The sequence below is a fragment of the Crocuta crocuta genome, unplaced genomic scaffold (assembly GCF_008692635.1).
Source record: "Crocuta crocuta isolate KB4526 unplaced genomic scaffold, BGI_CrCroc_1.0 scaffold586, whole genome shotgun sequence".
In the NCBI taxonomy this organism is placed as follows: domain Eukaryota; kingdom Metazoa; phylum Chordata; class Mammalia; order Carnivora; family Hyaenidae; genus Crocuta; species Crocuta crocuta.
In genome coordinates this window covers 1,903,665-1,922,626 of record NW_027532407.1, presented here as the reverse complement: position 1 = coordinate 1,922,626, position 18,962 = coordinate 1,903,665, and the positions used below count along the sequence as shown (strand labels likewise).

At 38.6% G+C, this 18,962-nt stretch overlaps 1 protein-coding gene across 1 annotated transcript in view; it reads left to right on the top strand.

Annotated features, from left to right (window-relative positions):
- The window catches only part of NUFIP1 (nuclear FMR1 interacting protein 1), a 38,891-nt gene that overhangs the window by 8,966 nt on the left and 10,963 nt on the right, over positions 1 to 18,962 (top strand). Inside the window, exons 6-7 of the mRNA XM_077778748.1 lie at positions 10,137 to 10,229; positions 15,882 to 16,075. Of these exons, the coding sequence (XP_077634874.1) occupies positions 10,137 to 10,229; positions 15,882 to 16,075 (287 nt within the window). The remainder of the gene's footprint in view (positions 1 to 10,136; positions 10,230 to 15,881; positions 16,076 to 18,962) is intronic.

The window sequence follows — 18,962 nt, the reverse complement described above, 5'->3', positions numbered from 1 at the left end:
GCCAGTCCATGGACCAACATACTGTAAAGCACTGTTCACTACCTCATTTGTGAATAGTAGCTTATTGATACAACCACAGAAGCATGTGTTGCATTATATTACAGTTGACTCTTGTCTTGGGCATCTTTGATTCTGCTGCACTTTGCAGTGTGCCTGGGGTTAGTATGTTGAGAATAAATACTTGTTGATGAAATTTCTTTTTTTGTTGTTGTTGATTGAATTTCTGTTAAACGGTGCAGAGTAGGAAGACCCAGTCTTGGTATGAAGGGAGCCAATTGCATTGTCAAACTTAGAAATCAGAGTAGTTAGGACCATGATGTGGTTTGACTTGGTGAAGAATTTTGAAGCGCTGTGTATTGAAGCACTTTGCTTTCTTTAGCTGGCTTCTTTGTGATAACCATTTTTTTCTCCTCACAAACCCCAAAGTATATGGGTGTTTTTTGTTTGTTTGTTTGTTCGTCTTGTTTTACTTCTTTGTTTTTGTCAATTGGTTGTAAATTTTTCTTATTTTACACAGAGGAATAGTAAAACAAGAAAAGTTAACTCTGCTTTCTGTCTGATATTTAGTTTTCAAACAGCCAAAGGTACCAGTGTTGAAGATTGTGTGCTGCCAAATGGGATGGAAATGAGCTGACTGGTGAAACACTTGGATATTCCCCTCACTACTTCGCCCTGACTTTGATCATTTGGAAGTTAGTGTAGCTTAGTGGTGCCAGCCTCTTTCATAAGTGTTTAATTCTTTTGAGGGGAATGAAAATGGCTGCTAGTCAGCAAAGATTCTAAAGCAACTAAGAAGTTAACTAAGTAAACTTAGTTGTTGAATTTCCCAAGTTTTGAGTTCACTTAAGTCAGTAGGAAGGGTCTGAGATGAGTTTCTGATTTGCCAGCTTTGGTTCTCTTATTTGTAGTGACTGCATAAACTGAATGAATCATTATATGAACTTTGGGAGTATTAGACCACTATTAACTTAACAGTCATCACCTTCAGTGACTCTGTGCTGTAAGTCTTACTGTTTTACTCTCTCACATTCCTTCCCTCTTTCTTAGCCTGTAGGAGAAGGACCTCATCTAGTCTGGAGGAGTGTTGCTTGGCAAAGGGCCATTGAGCTGAACTCAGATCTAACTAGGAAAAGATGAGGGGAGGCAGAGAGTAGTGTCCAGATAGACTGACATGTTCACGGGACCTGAGTATAGGTGAGAGATGATAGAACCTCTTAAAAGATGGCAGTGTTAAGGACAGAGTAGGTATAGAACATTTGGGAGATAAATGGGCACTCTTTGGTGATTGAGGAAACAGGTTTTGAGGAGACTTGGTGAATCTGAAAGGTGAATCCTGGAAGAGGGTTTGGAGATACGATTTTGGACATTGTTGCATATGAGGAGACTCTAAGATACCTGTTTGAAGATGTTGCATATATATTGGGACTTGGACTGGACTGGTCTGGATGTAGATGTTTTTAAATCATGAAATTACAAGTGTGAAGACATTCTCCACAGAAGGACAGAGAGGATAGAGTGAAAGGAGAAGGGAGTCTAACAGAACAAAAACCAACAAGATTGCTGAGTTGAGACCCAGAGAAGTATATGTGCTGCCGAAGCGAGCACAAGACCCAGAGAAGTAGAAGAGAACTGAGAACATGACATGTCATAGAAGCCAGGAGAGGGGAGAATTTCAAGAAGGAAAATGTGGTTAGTATTAGCAGCGTAGTTTGCTGTGGAAAGGTTAAATAAAACAACAAAAGGTGATTATTTGATTTTGTGACAGGTAGGGCCTCCTTGATGTGGCACAGGTGACTGATTGCTCCTTCACTCTTCTCTGAGTTTCCTGCCGTCTGTCTACACAGATCTCTGCAGTTCTAACACCCTCCCCAGTGATTCCTAACAAGATGGGTTGCAATTGCCTTTGCCACCGCCCTTGGCATATTTGATGCTCCAACTGAAGTGTGTATACTTTGAATTCCCCTGACCTTTTGAGACTCAGAGATTATAATAGTTCATTCAGTACTTTTTTATATTCAGATTTCTGGTGTCCTTCACCTGCATGCATGCAATATTAGCCACTTACTTTCGTGGTCACTCTCTGGATCTTATATTCTGGACTTTTTGTCCTGAAAATCTTAAAGTTGGGCATACCCCTCTTTTTATAATTTTTTAAAAAACTTATTTATGAGAGAGAGACAGCATGAGCAGGGGAGGGTCAGAGAGAGAGAGGGAGACACAGAATCTGAAGCAGGCTTCAGGCTCTGAGCTAGCTATCAGCACAGAGCCCGACATGGGGCTCGAACCCACGAACCGTGAGATCATGACCTGAGCCGCAGTTGGACGCTTAATTGACTGAGCCACCCAGGCGCTCCTTTTTGTAATTTTTTAAGGTTTTTATTTTTTATTTTATTTTTAAGTAATCTCTACACCCAGTGTAGGGCTTGAACTCACACCCCAAGATCAAGAGTCACATGCTCTACTGACTGTGCCAGCCAGGCACCCCTGGGCGTACTCTTCTTTGATCATAACCTCCATTCTATCCAGCTGTCACTGTTACCTCTGCCTGGTCTTGAACTAGTTGAGACCTCCCATCCCTTACCCCCTTTACTTCTGTCATCCCCTCTGTCTTCCCTTCACTCCAGCTCCTCTGGTTAATATCCCAGCTCCTTTTTCCTTCATCCTTCATTGTAGCCACCTGGCAGAAAAAAAAAAAAAAATCTCAGCTCTGGCTCAGGTGCTAAGTGACGTTCAATAAAAGCACACAGTTGAAGTGTTCTCTGCAAGCGAATGCTCAGCAGTGCTATCACACTTAAGGAACTGACTTGACTCAATGAGGTTATGTTATTTACTTAGTATTTGTTCTTTGTTGTGCAAAATTAGATGTTACTATAGGTGTACATTTCTTGGTTATATAGGTGACTATGTAGAATAAAATTTCAACAGATTTGTTAAACTGATTTTATTTTAGCCAACTAAGATGCCCATGAAAACAGCTCCTCAAAGTGGCAGTCAGGATTCTGTAATGTGGGCTTAACATGTATTTTCTGATTCTTTCTGCATTTCTTTCTCCTAGGAGCTCTTTATCCCCTAGCAAGACTTGTTATTAAGCATCTCTCAAACAGGTTTTCTGACCTTTCAGGCTCAGTTTTGCTCATGTGGTTACTTCTAGAAAAGTCTTACCTTCTCTGTCTTTGAGTTCTGCCCTTAGACCAGCTGAAATCCTGCTGCTTGAGGGCTTTCCCCCCCATCTTGCTACAGGACTATATTGTCCTTCTTTTCCGTATGCCACTTTAGTACAGATGTCCCTTATGATCCTATTATTGAACTTTGCATTTGTGTCTTTAAAAAAAAAACACCAAGTTATAGTCTTTAGAGACATAAATATGTGGCTGTTTTATCCCCTGGTGCTGTAGATCTAAAGGATGCTTGTAAATGTTGGTATATGTTTATGGGGCTTGAAAATGTTTTTATTATGGGTGTAATTCTCTTTTGGTACATCCAAGTAAGTGGTTGTAGAAATGTTGCTGAGATTCATATTTTAATTCATGTTTTAAACAATACCTTTGTCTTTTTTATTTATTTATTTTTTACCTTTGTCCTTTTTACAGAAATTGGGCAGATATGTGTTGATCTGATTAATAGTTGTGGTTGGAAATCAGTAATAATAGCTAATCGTACTTAAACTGCTGTGGTTTTGAACATTGAATTCTCACCACATAGGACAGACGATCACTAGACAAGGCAAATAAATCTGTCTCTCTGAATGCATTTCTTTCTAAAGTAGCTTTCTCCACATGGCTATGAACTATACCCTCTTGCGGTTATGTGTAAATAGTGCTTTAGCATTTGAAGGTGAAAACCAGCTTAGGTACCAGGTATAAAATCGCTGGTAGAAGGTTGATTTGATATTCTAACGTTAGCAAGATGTCCTAGTGACCTTTGAATTTATGTTAACATGTGTTATGATACCATTGACTAACTTCTTGCTAATCAGTTGAATTAAAAGTTAGAGATAAACATTCAGTATTTCAAAAGGCAAACATTATATATGGCTGAGGTCACCAAAAACTTAGATGAGTAGACACTTGCCTTTCCGACTCTTACACTAATATGAGCTATAAGGTAAAATATATGTGAGGTGGCTGTGAGACCATAGACAACTAAAGGCTGAATTTTAGCCACATAGGGATAATAATGACTGGTTAAGGTGTACTTGGAATCTTTGGAAGGCAGTCAGGGCTATGAGTTTGTTTTACAAAACTTCTTCTAAGAGGTATAGTGCTCGCTTACCCTTCTTCCCCATTTATTTTAAGGTATGTTGTATATACAGTGAAATTCATCCTTTTTAATGCGTAATTCTGACAGATGTATATAGTCGTGTAATCACCACCACAGTCAAGGTATAAAACTATCCCACGATCCCCCCAAATCCCTCGTGGCCATTGTGGTCAGCTTCTACCCCCAGCTCTAGCCCCTGACAACCACTTCATCTGTTCCCCGTTGCTGTGTTTGTATCTTTGCAGGATACCATGTAAATGAATCATACAGTGTGTGGCATTTTGAGTCTGACTCTTTTGCTTAGTACAGTGCATTTAAGATTATTTATATTGTCGTATGTGGCAGTGGTTCGTCTGTTTCTGTTGTTGTGCTCCTCTATGGAGGTACCACAGTTTGTTCAGTTACTTCTCAATTGAGGGACATTTGGGATGTTGCCAGTATTTGGGGATTATACGTAAAGCTTTTGTAAACATTGATATACAGGTCTTTGTTTTTGTTTAGACTTTTTTGTCCTTGAGTAAATACCTGAGTGGGATTGATTTGTCATAGGAGAAGCAAATGTATAACTTTATAAGAAGCATGTGTTTAACTTTATAAGGGACTGCTCTTAGGATGCAAGTTTGTAAATCAAGATATGCCTCGCTGGGCATGGACAGCATTCAGATCAAAGAGGATGGCTAGGATGCAGTGGTACTTGCATAGGTTAGGATTCCATTACTGTTTCAGTAAATGGAATAGCAACCTTACTATCTTAACTTAGCACAAAGAGGTCTATTTTTCCCAAGTGGGAAAAAAAGTTTAGGGCTACAGTTGTGCTTAGCAGTACCATTAGGTGCATTTCCTTGCTTGTGGCTCCTTAGTAAGTGGCTTTCATCTTCATATCCACTAGGAGGTTCCTGCATACCCAAATATTAAGCCCTCATTCTGGGCAAGATGACCAGAAAAAGGTAAAAGACACACAAAACTGACTTTGCCTCTTTTTTCATTGGCAGAACAATATCTTTGTTTTTAGGTCCAACCAGGAGACTTCCATGTAGCTCTCATCGGCTGTAAGTGGGTTGCTTCACCACTTTTAGTAATGACAGAGTTGATGGAACATCCCCAAATGAAATAGTTGAGGAAGAGGGGAGAATAGACAGTTAGTAGTGTTTACGTCGGTGCTTGGCAGCCAAATTTAAAGCTCCTTGAATTTCAAAACTCTTAAGTGGTATTTAGAAGCAGCTCTACCCTGAATAAAGGATGAACTTGAACAGGTGTTTACTATGCTTATTTGTGATGATTTTTATGTTGGATAGGTGGGGGCAGAGGGGATCAAGTGTAGTTCTAGTTTCTAGAATGTAGGCTGAAAGGATCCTGCGATAATGGACAGAGATGCCTTGGAAAAGGAAGGGCAAACCGATGGAGTGAATAAATGAAGTTACAGATTTGTGAAATACAGAGGTATTTAAAGAGAATGAGGGTATCGGGTGGTGATGACAATTTGGGATGAAGTTTATACCTGTGATGTTGCCTTATTAATAAAGTGCTCTGAAATGATCTCTTGGCACTTGCTGATTCATCTGAGCTTATTCCCTAGCTTGTTTCTCAAGTTCTTTCTCTTAAAATATTCATATATTATTTCTGTAACTGTACTGTATTAATAAAAAGTATGGGAAACATTTCTTTTTTGGTACATTTGATAGATTTCTTAAGAATACATTAATATTGTAACTAACAGTTTTTAAAAACCAATTATAAAAATACATTTACTTTTTAAAATTCTATCATTCTCCTTTTAAAAAATGTCATTTGAAGACCTAAAAAGAATAACTGTCACATCAATATGGCGGAATAATCCTTACGTCTTGACTTTTCTCTTTTTTTTTTTTAATGTTTTATTTATTTCTAGGGGAGAGAGAGAGAGACAGCGTGAGCAGGGGAGGGTCAGAGAGAGAGGGAGGCACAGACTCTGAAACAGGCTCCAGGCTCCAAGCTGGCAGTCAGCACAGAGCCCGACGCGGGGCTCGAACCCACAAACCGTGAGATCATGACCTAAGCGAAAGTCGGACGCTCAACCGACTAAGCCACTCAGGCGCCCCGACTTTTATCTTTTGAGTGCTACATTCTTTCTAAGGAAGGCACTGTATTTGACATGCAGGAAAGACAGCCTTTATGTAATTGCAATGTTAAAAACGTTGTAAAAGATTTTCATAGAGTAAGAAATTTACAGTTGGAAGAAAAGGCTAAAGATTTGCTTTATCTTTAAAGGAAGTTCATCTTTGCTTTTATTCCTTTAGCCAGCCAAACTTGGAGATGCCCACTGGCATCTTTAAGGCTTCCTGGGGCACCTGGTGGCTCAGTAGGTTGAGCATCCAACTCTTGATTTTGGCTCAGGTCATGATCTCACAGCTCATGGGATCAAGCCCCATGTTACACTCTGTGCTGACAGCATGGAGCCTGCCTGGGATTTTCTGTCCTCTCTCTGCCCCTCCTCTGCTTGCACACGCATGCTGCACGTTCTCTCTCTCAAAATAAAAAACCAAAAAACAAATTTAAGGCTTTCTGCTAACAACCTTCAACCCAGCCTTCCAGAAGCAATTCTTTCTTAATTCCAGGCCGTTGAGGTATAAATGCTGTGATTTGGTATTCTAGAAAACAGAATCTATCTGAAAACAGTGGTGGAAGTTTGCTAGAAACTTTGAAACATATTTTATAGTAGGTAGGGAGTCCACTAGGTGGAGTAGTTATGTGATAATGTATTTCAGTAGTTACTGTGGTGCTGAGGAAATTCTTTAAATTGTATCCCCAGTTCTTTCAGAATTCCGACAGAGGGGGGGTCTGCTTCTAAAAAGTGCTACATCTTTTTGAAGTTCAGAAAGACTTTGAAATAAAAATACCATAGTATGGCTTACATTGAAGCAGTTGTGGGTCAGTGCAAGTAAAGGGGGATTGTGTTTATATAGAGAATAAGCTTAAGGAAAAACTCAGTAAATGGGTGGTGATTTGAGAAGGAAAGAGTATAATATAACCAGAATGATGCGTGCTAAGATCACAGTTGGCATAGTTTTGACCATTTATTGACGGTAGTGCTTAAGGGTCCTTACTGCAGGCTTACGGCTTAGGCAAGGGGAAGACATGAAAGAGGGAGGAGAAGGAAGAAGGGCATATGGTCTCAGGGCCAGTTCCTCGTGGAGTACTGGGGAAAGATGGAAGTACAGGGAAAAAGTGATTTTAGCAGATAAAAACAGAGAAATCAACTGTGAAAATGGCACTTGTCAAAGTTCATACTACCCATTGTCTAGCAGGAGATACTGGACTAAGTTTTATCTGTATGTAAGTGTGCAGTGTAAGACAGCTAGTGATTCTCCCCCCCCGCCCCCCCTCCGCGAAGTCTTTGGATTATTTCAGGTGTACTTTAGGAATCTGAACTGTTTTTATTTTTTTAATCAAAGCTCCAAACTTTCTTATTCTTGTGTTTCAGTACTAATGTTGCTGTATATGTAACAAGGTCTTAGGTTTCTGGTTTTCCTTTTTTTTTTTTGGATAATTTGCTTCCTAGTGCCCTTGTTTTTCCTAGTTTTAAGTCTCGGGGTGCTGTGTAAATAGGAATGGTATATATTTTGGAAGAGGGTTTTATTAACTCAAGCACTGAAAGGTGGAGTCTTACAGCTTTCCAAGGGATAGTGAAAGACCCCTTACCTTTAAGAAAGTGTTACTTTAGTATCTACCAGAAAGAGAATAAGTGAGCTGTTTTTAAAAACTTCCACCAAAGGAGTTTGCACAACTTCCTGGATGTCTTAAGGAAGTCTTAGATCTCCGTAAAATCCACTTGCATTCTTTACCTTTGGGAAGCACGTAGGTAGCATCTGTCTGCTTGTTGTTCATGGTCCACTGTAGTACCAAGTCTTTATTGTTTAGCATATGGCTCAGCATGGTAAGGGGCTGCAACATTCAGAAGAATGTTGAAGAAACATTTGTAGTAAGAAGAAGGGATTTTGGAGATGTGAAGGGTGTTGAATAGCTGTGAGTTGCTCGCCTAGACACTGTGGGGCCTGTGCAAGTCATCACTGTTTTTCTCACCATTTCTGCTTCTGCATATTTCTGTCTTCCGACTGAGACCATCTGGCTACCATCCTTTCTGTAAGAGCGTTTATTGTCATTTCTCTTCCTCTTTTAAAGGCTGCAAATAGTTCTAGTTCTTTTCATCTTTCTTGAGAGGTTTTTATTTTTCACCCTGTTAATCATCTTTGAATCTCTTCTGAATCTCTTCCAAGTTTTATTTTTCCTCAGCCTTCCTTTTCAGTTTAGGAGCACGAAACTGAACACAGTGCCCTGAGAGTTTCTGACCACTTCTGAATATCATGAGGGGAAGATTTCACACTTATACATATGTCAGACTCCATTTCACATAACCTTAGATTATGTTTGCTTTCCAAAAGTCCAGTCATATGGTGCAGACTGGCTGTCAGATTTTTATCTTCTATGACCTTGATCTTTTCCTCTTAGGTTTATTTATAGCTTGTACATTCATCATCTTTTATTTATGGAGTTTACTTTCCTTGGCTGAATAGATTGCTTTGCACTGTCCTCATTGAAATTCATTGCCTTTTTTCTGATTATTTCACCACTTACTCATTGTCATTTCCATTCTTCCAGTGTGGCCAACCCAAAGGCTTCATACTGTCTGTGCCATTCAGATGGCATCAGTGATGCAGATGTTAAAAAAAAAAAAAGGGGGGGGGGGGAGTGGGGGTGGAAACAATGTCCTAGAAACAATGGCAGAACACAATTTGTTGATATGTCTTAAAATATTTACTCTGATGACCAACCAAGCTGAGTGGTAGAGAGCTGTCTCTGTTCCCCCTCTGTCTTTGCTTTTTTTTTTTTTTTTTACATTCCTAGGATCTGTTCCCTTCACCACCAGAGTTTGCATCTCCGCACAGCTGTGCCAAGGAACAAAGAAAGCTTTGTCAGAGCAATTCATCTTGCACGTTGCTGTCAGATTTCCTCTTTTTTTTTTTTTTTTTTTTTGTCAGATTTAATCTTAATCACTGCCTTACACATATCTTTCCCTGTTCACAACTTTCAGTGGCTCCCTACTGCCACTGAAATAAATACAAACTTTCTAGTCTGGTATTCAAGGCATGTTTAATGGCCTCAGCCTCCCTTTCTGTCTGATTGCTTGTAACTGTTTCCTAGAGAATGAACCACTTGCTATTCCCTGGATAGCTTGCATACTTTCTGAGGCCTTGGTTTGTTTGTATTGTTTATTCTGCTTAGAACACTTAAGTTTTCCCATCTGATTTCTGTTTATTAACACTGTGTAAGACCAATTTCTTTCATTTTTCTTTCTGGATTTCTCCAGCTAGATAAGAGCATTTCTTCCCAGCCAGTCTTTGTACTCTTTGGGGTACTTTTATTATTTGTTGCCTTTTGTTATACTTATTTGTGTGCTTTTCTTATCCTTCCTGGTAGATTACTTTTTTTGAGAACTGTTTCTTCCTCATTTTGGTAACTTTGGGTTTACGTAGTATATATTTGTATAAATAAGTGCATAGACTTACATTTTTAAAATAGTATTTATGGGTAAATGGCAAATAAATGAACTATATCAGTTTGAGCATATTTTATGATATATTTAATTCAAATTCTAGTATAAGCTCCTTACCTATTTATCAGCTAGTAACAAAGTTTGAGGACTGATAGCTGGTCTACTTGAGTCGCATTGTCACAGTCTACTTTTTTCCCTTAAAAAAATTCTAAAAAGAATTGAAGGTTTAAAATGATTTATTGTATTATTCAATAAATAGAAATTGCTAAATGCAGTAATTGCTTAATTGGATAATTAAATTTATACTCTAAAAGCCCTTTTATAATTGATTTTTATTGTTTTCTAGAAACTATCCAACTCTGGCCAATATTGAAAGAAAGAAAAAGTTAAAACTTGAAAAGGAAAAGAGAGGAGCAGTTTTGACAACGACGCAGTATGGGTAAGTTCCTTAAAATTGCTTGCATTCTCTGGGGCGCCTGGGTGGCTTAGTCGGTTAAGCGTCCGACTTTCGCTCAGGTCATGATCTCGCGGTTCGGGTTCGAGCCCCGCGTCGGGCTCTGTGCTGACTGCCAGCTCAGAGCCTGGAGCCTGTTTCAGTCTGTGACTCCCTCTCTCTCTGACCCTCCCCTGCTCACACTGTCTCTCTCTCTCCTAGAAATAAATAAAAACATAAAAATTTAAAAAAAAAAAAAAAGCTTGCATTCTCTATGCTTATTTTATTTTTTTGAATGTTTATTTCTTTATTTTGAAAAAGCGCACGCACACGTATGTGCACAAGCTGGCGAGGGGCGGAGAGAGAAGGTGAGAGAGAATCCCTAGCAGATTCCGTGCTGTCAATGCAGACCCGGACACAGGGCCTGAACTCACAAACCATGAGATCATGACCTGTGCCAAAATCAAGAGTCAGAGGCTTAATAGACTGAGCCACCCAGGTGCCCCAACTCAATGCTTATTTTAAATGAGTATGTTTAAAATTAACAAACAAGAGCATACACCAAAATCTTAAAATTTCTACATTCCTAATTCTTGAATCTTTGCTTTTATAACTTTTTAACTTCAGAATTTAAGTTATATTTGTAAACAAATAATACCCCATATTTATATGGTTTTCAAAACGACTCATTGTTAATAAGTCTTTTCTGTCTTTGTCTCTGAGCTAAAGTTGTCCTTGCCAGAGGCAACCTTTTTTTCCTTTCAGAGATACTTCATTTGTATACAACACATAAGATTGTACTCTTTTTTTTTTTCTCTCCTTTTTTGGCACTATTTCTATACCTTGGTTTTTTAGCCATGATATATTTGGAGATTGTCCCATATTGATAAATAACAAGCCTCCTCATTCTTCAAGGACATATAGAACCCTAAAGGTGTCCCACAGAGGTTTATTTCTTTTCTAGAACCAGTTTCCTGCTGACAGATACTTAAGTTTTTACCAATCTTTTACCAATAAAAATTTGCCATTATGCCCTGTACATACATTTTACACATGTGCAAGTATTTCTAAGGATGGATTCCTGAAAGTGGATTTGCTGAGTCAAAAGATATAATGTGTATTTGCATATTAATGGCTGACTGTCAAATAACTGTAGTTAACTCTCCCACCAGCAGTGTATGAGACATCCTTTTTTCCCCAGTGCCTCACCTTCATAGAATTTTGCCCATTTCATTTTTTACTGAAGTTTATTTTTAACATAAATCAAAATCTGTAAATCTAAAACGTACAACTCGGGTTTATACACATGCACACATATACACATACACCTGTACATCAGTGTAACCTGCACACACATTAGCATACAAAATGTCTTCACCTCATAAATCTCTCTTAAGCTCTCCCTAGTTCAATGCCTTTCTGCAAAGATGACCTCTTTTCTGATTTCTATCATCACAGATTTATTTTGCCTGCTCTTGGAACCTAATATAAGTAGAATCATATAATATATATTCTTTGGTGTGAGATTTCTGTGGTTCAGAATTATTTTGTGCTATTCATCCGGTTTATGTGTAGCTGTAAACTGTTTATTCTTATTGTTGTGTTGAACTCATTTGTAAGAATATCCATTCTACTGTTGGACATTTGGGTTGTTTCCAGTTTGGATTATTAAGAATAAGCTGTTATTAATGAACATTTTTTTTTTTTAAGTTTTTTTATTTATTTTGAGAGAGAGAAAATCTCTCAAATGCTTTGTACTGTCAGTGCAGAGCCTGATGCAGGGTTTATATGTCTTTTGGGGACATAAGTGCTCATTTTCACTGGTCATATGTATGCTGGATCATTGGGATCATTGGGCATCTATATGTTTAGCTTTAATAGGTAAAGCTGAACAATTTTCCATAATGGTAGTACCAATTTACACTCCTACTGATTGTGTATCTAGTTGCTGTGTTTCCTGGCTAATGCTTAATTATACTTTTTCCTCATGTCATACCATTTCTCTCTTGACTAATGATGTTTGATACCTTTTTTAAAAGTTTAAAAAAAATTTTTTAAGTTTATTTTGAGAGGGAGAGAGCAAGAGAGAGCATGTGAGTGGGGAAGGGGCAGAGACACCATTTGAGCCACCAAGGCACCCCAAGTAGGCTTTCATGTTGTTAGCATGGAGGCTGACATGGGCTCAGTCCAGTGAACTGTGAGATCGTGACCTGAGTCGAAATCGAGTCAGATGCCTAACCAACTGGGTCACCCACATTGCCCCCATTTTTATTTTTAAAAAAGGTTTATTTATTTATTTTGAGAGAATGTGAGTCGGAGGGGCGGAGAGAGGGGAGAGAGAATCCCGAGCAGATTCCATGCTGGCATTACAGAGCCCAACGTGGGGCTTGAACTCACAAACCATGAGTGAGCCAAAATCAAGAGTCTGGACCCATAACTGACTGAGCCACCTAGGCACCCTCCCCCCCATTTTTATTTTAAGGAGAAGGCATGAGAGTGCATGAGCAGGGAGGAAGGGCAGAGAGGGGAGAGAGAAAATCTGAAACAGGCTCCATGCTCAGTGCAGAATCTGACGCAGGACTTGATTCCACAACCCTAGGATCATGACCTGAGCTCAGATCAAGAGTTGGATGCTCAACTGACCAAGCCACCCAGATGCTGCTGATGTTGGACACCTTGTTATATGCTTATCACCCGTTTTGGTATTTTCTTGTGAAGTGCCAGTTCAAGTTTTTGGCCAGTTTTTAATTGCTTTTCTTGATTTGTAGGAGTTATTTACTCAGATACAGATCCTATTTTGTATATAGGATACAGATCCTACATACAGAGTGTATTTATATATGCACAAATATTCCCTCACAATTTGTGACTTGCCTTTCTACTCTCTTCATGAGTATCCTTTTTTCCCTAATAAAATAGCAAGTATTAATTGCTCAGACCTCTGGGGCCAGCTGGAGTTCAGGTAATCATATCCGCTGATCTTGACAAAGTTCAGTCACAGGGAGCTTGCTTAGCTCCCTGATCTAGCCTGGCTGACGACTGGGATACCTACCTATCTACCATTTCTGGAACTTTTCATTCGTTAACGAGGACCCGTCTTTTCATCTAAAAGGGTTTTCCTTTTGCCTAAAAGACTTTGACATTTCTTGTAGCGAAGAACTGCTAGAGGTAACTTCTTTCAGCTTTTGTGTGTCTGAAAAGTGTTTTCTTTGCCTTTCTTTTTGTATCCCTTTTCTCTTTTCCTTTTTTGAGAGAGAGAGAGAAAGAGAGCAAGCGAGCATGTAGGTAGGAGAGAGGGACAGACGGAGAGAGAGAATCTTAAGCAGAGGCTCCATCCTCAGTGCAGAGCCTGGCAAGGGGCTTGATCCCACAACCCTGGCTGGGATTGTGACCTGAGTTGAAATCAAGAGTCGACACTTGACCGACTGAGCCACCCAGTGCCCTAATTTCTTCTTTAATATGTCCTTTTTTTTTCATTATTTCCCTCCTTGCCCCCTTTTGGAATAACTGAATAATTTAATATTCTGTTTCCCCTCTATTAGCTCTTTAGTTTTAATTCATCCTTTATCTCTCCACTTCATGTACATCTACACTTTTACTTTGTCTAAGTATTTTTAAATGTTGATTAAGTAAACTTTTTCTTTTATTTATTTATTTTTAATGTTTTATTTACTTTTGAGAGAGCACAAGCAGGGGAGGGGTAAAGGGAGGGGGACAGAGGATCTGAAGTAGGCTCTGCACTGACAGCAGCAAGCCCGATGGGCTTGAATTCACCAACTGCGAGATCAAGACCTGAGTTGAAGTCAGATGCTCAACCTACTGAGCCACCCACCCAGACACCCCTAAACTTTTCCTTGTAAATGAATTGTCAGGCAACGGTGTAAAGGAACTACTCCTTCAAACATGGGAGCAGTGGAAATACCAGATATACCACTTTTCAATGATGTCTTATTGATCTCATCAGTTAAAGTTCATTCTAGGGACACCTGGCTGGCTCAGTCAGTAGAGCATGAGTTCTTGATCTTGCGGTTGTGAGTTTGAGCCCCACGTTGGGTATCGTGATTACTGGAAAAATAAAATAAAATCTTAAAAAATCATTCTAACTCATAGTTATTAGTGAATACCTTAAAAATGATCATTTCGAAGTCATCTGTGGTGAGGTGCTGTAGGAGCAGAATATAGGGAAGGCATCTGAATGGGAGCCTACAGAAAGTGTCATCTCTTCATCAACCTCATGGGGACTGTGAGCCAGACGCAAGACTCTAACCTTGTTTTATCTGTGTTGACACTGTTGAGGCCTGATGTCTGCGGTTGCACGTTGGAAATTGGTCCATGGTTTTCTGCAAAATTTGGAGTGTATATATGATTTTTTGGAATGAGATTTTGGAAGGATTATGGCAACCCTAAAAGAATTAAGAATCTTTGGATTGTGAAACTATTAACTGAATATGCTGGTTTAGCAGATTATTTAGAAAATGTTATGGTAGTAACTACCATTTATCAAGAGCTCAGTGTGGCACTTTATATTCTATGTCTCTGTGATCCCCTTTCTACAAACAAGAGATTAAACAGACTCAGGGATATTAATTTTATACAAGAAGCACAGCTAGTAAGTGCCAAAATTGGGATTTGAGCCCAGATTTCTAATTTCTATATTCCTAACTGTAGCCTCCATTATTAATGAAAAAAAAAAAAAGAATTCTGCTGGTAAATGACAAATTAGAAAAAACATGTATTTTTGTGAAAATTCAGCCCCACCAAAGGATACTTTGTATTGTCTATTGAGAATGTATAACAGACCTTTTTTTGAATTTTTTTCCCTATCCATAGCTTACATTAGAACATGCTTGTATAAGCATTTTTTTCTTCTAAGAGGAGTAAATGTAGTCATTGAGAGGGCACTTGATTTGAGATAGCTGTGAAATTGTGTGCAGTCTATGATCTTTAAGTTTATCCTCTAATAAAGTGAAGAGAGTAATACCTATCTAGTTAATTTCAAAGAGTTGTCATGAAGATCAAACAAGGCAGCATATTTGTAAATGCGTCAGAAACGTTTAAGACTCCTGTAGAATGAATAGACAAGAGTTAACACACTTTATAAAGTTTAAGAAACACTTTTATGTACAATCAGAATGAAAGTTCTTCCAGTTAAGTTCACCTGCTATTGATCATACAACATAGACTATTTTCAGAGGGGTTAAAATATGGAAGGAAATGTGCATCCTGGAATTCACGAAGTGGTATTTATTGTGTGTTATTTCATTAAAGATCTGCCGTAAAGTTCTCTGTCCTTAGAAGCCACTGAGTTTATTTTCATCTCTTTAATGTAGTAGGCTACAAATGATTGATTTGGTGGCTAAGTTTCTTTTTTCATTCAGTACTCTCCTTTAAATTTTTCTTGGTGCTGGAGGTGCCTGGGTGGCGCAGTCTGTTAAGTGTCAGACTTTTGGTTTTGACTCAGGTCATAATTTCACAGCCCTGAGATCAAGCTCTGTGTTGGGCTCCCCGCTGGTCATGGAGCTTGCTTGAGATTTTCTTTCCCTCTGCCCCTCCCCCGCTGTTGTTCTCTTGTGGTCTCTCTCAAAAAAAAAAAATTTTTTTTTTTTTCTTGAGAGGTCGGTGCCTTTTATATTAAGAATTGCGTTTTTCTTGCTCCAGCAAGATGAAGGGGATGTCCAGACATTCACAGATGGCAAAGATCAGAAGTCCTGGCAGGCATCACAAATGGAGAAATGACCGTGTTGGACAGAACACAGCCACTGGATCTGGCAATAGCTTGCATGATTCGAAGCCTGAAGACCCGCCTGAGGCAAATGCAGACCCTCTGGGTGTTTTGGTAAACACGGACTCTGGTAAGCTAAACAGGAAAGCAACATGTTGATATGCATACAGCCCATGGTGCTGAACTTGATTCTTCATGATATTGTTAGTGGAGAGTTTAATGGCAAATATGTAAAAAAGTAGATGATGCTTTTCTTTTTCATTTGTAATGGGAGTGTCTTGTCAAAACCCTCATTTCAGTTCATCTTTTCTGAATCTTGGGGAGCGGGTGCATGAGGCAGACAGGGTTGGAAAGGAAGATTGTATTTATTGGGTAATTTTCATAGTATGGTGTCATCTTGGAAACTTTCTTAAGATTGTTCTGAATGTATTGATGCTGTAGATTCACAATCTTAGTTATGTTCATTTTCCCCCACCAGCAAAGTGGGTAATTCCAGTGGAAGCTAGTATTATTTATGCTGCTGAGCAAGAACATAATCTCTTTGGGTAAATAATATTATTTCATTGTATTTGATACTGTTTTTCCTCAGAACATAGAATATATTTATATGAGACTTGAATTCCCTTATTCTTTTTTAATAAGTTGAAAAATTAAAGGGCCAGAATGCTACTAACCACACAGAGATACCATCCAGCCTCTGAGGCTCCATTTTCCCTTCTGAAAAATAAAAATGTAGACGTAAATACTTTTACCATCTTTCCTTCCAATAGTGTATGTGCGTTCTCTTCTGGAATTGAGTATTATTAGTGAGTGGACTGGTTACATTGTAAGTTTGCTAGCAGGCTCTATTCAGCTTGGAAGATAATGGCTTCTGTGATAATCACATGACAAATTTGTTGTTTAAGTGTATATACAATGTGTTGTATGGCTTTCCTGACCTGTGGTTTTGATAAGTGTTGTCTGAGCTAGAAAGAAAAGAGCTGGGCAGTGATGTGCATCAGGCATCACTGACTGAAGTGCCTCAGCATCCACAAAACAAAAAAGATCCAATTTGTTAGTCATTCATTATATTATAAATAGAGCTATTGTCATAGAACACTGGGGGACATCTGTCTGGACACTGACATTAAGGTAGGTGGGCTTCTGCTGTTGAAAAGGTAGATGTTAAAATAAGAAAAAAAAACCTGGCATTTCAGTTGCCATGAATGATTGTTGTTAATATTTGTTTTTGAGAGTTGGGAACCATAAAGTAAGGTTTCCATTTTTTTAGGGTGACTGTTTCAACATACTGCATTTTCTTTAGGGTATGTAACCTGTAAATCTTCTTGGGGCTAGAGCATGTGATTGTGTTTTGCTTCATAAAGTCTGTAGGAAACAGTACAGGATGAAGGAGAGTAAAGGAAGAAGTTGTAGGAAAAAGCCAGATGGGAAGCTTTTACATTTAGGGTTTATACTTAACAAAGACAGCAAGACTTACAGAGGGCATTTTTTTTTTCCACTTTTCATTTCAGTAGGGATAAACTTGAGGTCCCACATTCTGCTTGTCCAGGATTTTAATTTAGAGAAGTTTCTCCCTGTTTTCAAGAAATTCATAGTCCACTGATAAATTTTAGATTATTACATATATATTACATATATATATATGTATTTTGGTCAAAGGGCACATGGTATGTGTGTATGAGACAATGAGGTGAGATTTACCCTAAGAAAAGTATTGCTAGGGTTTTAACAGTAAGAAAAATTATTTGAGCTGGTATTTTGTAATCATTTTAAGGTTTGATTTTATCGTCTTCATTGCTTCTATCTTTCTCCTGGCATTTTTGGTTTAGAGAGGTGTTCTGGCTGCTTTTGTTAAAAAGTGGTGACTTTTCTCGAGTATTATTTTGTCAGCCAGTACAATGCCTTTAGCATAATCTTTGCAGCTGCTAANTTTTTGAGATGAAAAATCAATGTCAAGAACAGTTTTGATAGGGCCAAAAGGACAATCCCCCTTTTCAAAGTGTTATTACATATCATGGATTCCCAAAACATACCTGAAGGAGAACAAAAGAGGGGAGCAATTGTTCATTCGTGTGAACTCCTAGCTCTTACCCGTGGGGAGGCATTCAAGAACAGGGAACTTTGTGACAGTCCTGGTAATGAGTGCACTGGGCATCCAGATTGTGGTTTTATCATTCTCAAATTGAAGAAACCAGGGCTTTTTGGAGAAATGATTGATTGTGGAGCTGGGACCGAGAAAATACAAAGTGAACCTAGAGCATCTTAATAGTGGCAGAAGGTAAGAAAGTGCTCAAGAAAACATCAGGATGTGGGCATATCAGAAGAATATAGGGACCAACTGGAAAATGCTGCCAAGAACCACAGTTGGAACAATTCGAGCCACAAAATAAACAATAGTAGATTATAACCCAAAGAATAAATATCCGTGAGTCCATACAGATACAAATAAAAAATGGGGAAGGAGGAACAGATCTTACACAAAAATGCTAATTGATAAATGTAGAAGAAATGAGGGAATAGAAAGTCACCATTAAAACACAACAGTAATAATTATTTTGGGCAAGACCCACTGAAGAATGGTAAAATCAGTGGCAAACTTTAATGTAAAACAGGGTATTGATACAGTTTCAAAATATCTACCCATTATTATTAGTCAAATAATACTGTGGTGGTTTTAACATATGTCCAAATTTCTTTTATATTCCTTACTCTAAGAAGGGGGAGCTTAATTCCCTTCCCCTTGAATGTGGGCTGGACTTAATAAATCATTTGAAAAACGAGAAAAATGAAAGAGAAAAATAGTAACTTTATTGCAGAGAAACCAGTCAGACCACCAAGAGATCAAGGTTAACATCACCAGTAATAAGTGATGTTGATGTCATGGACTCTTGAAATGATGTGATGAGAAGGGCACTGCCTAAAATCCATAGCCTCCATGTGATCATCAGAAAACACCAGGCAGACCCTAGCTGAGGGGCATTCTACAATGACCAGTAGTCTTCAGAATCTTCAAGTTC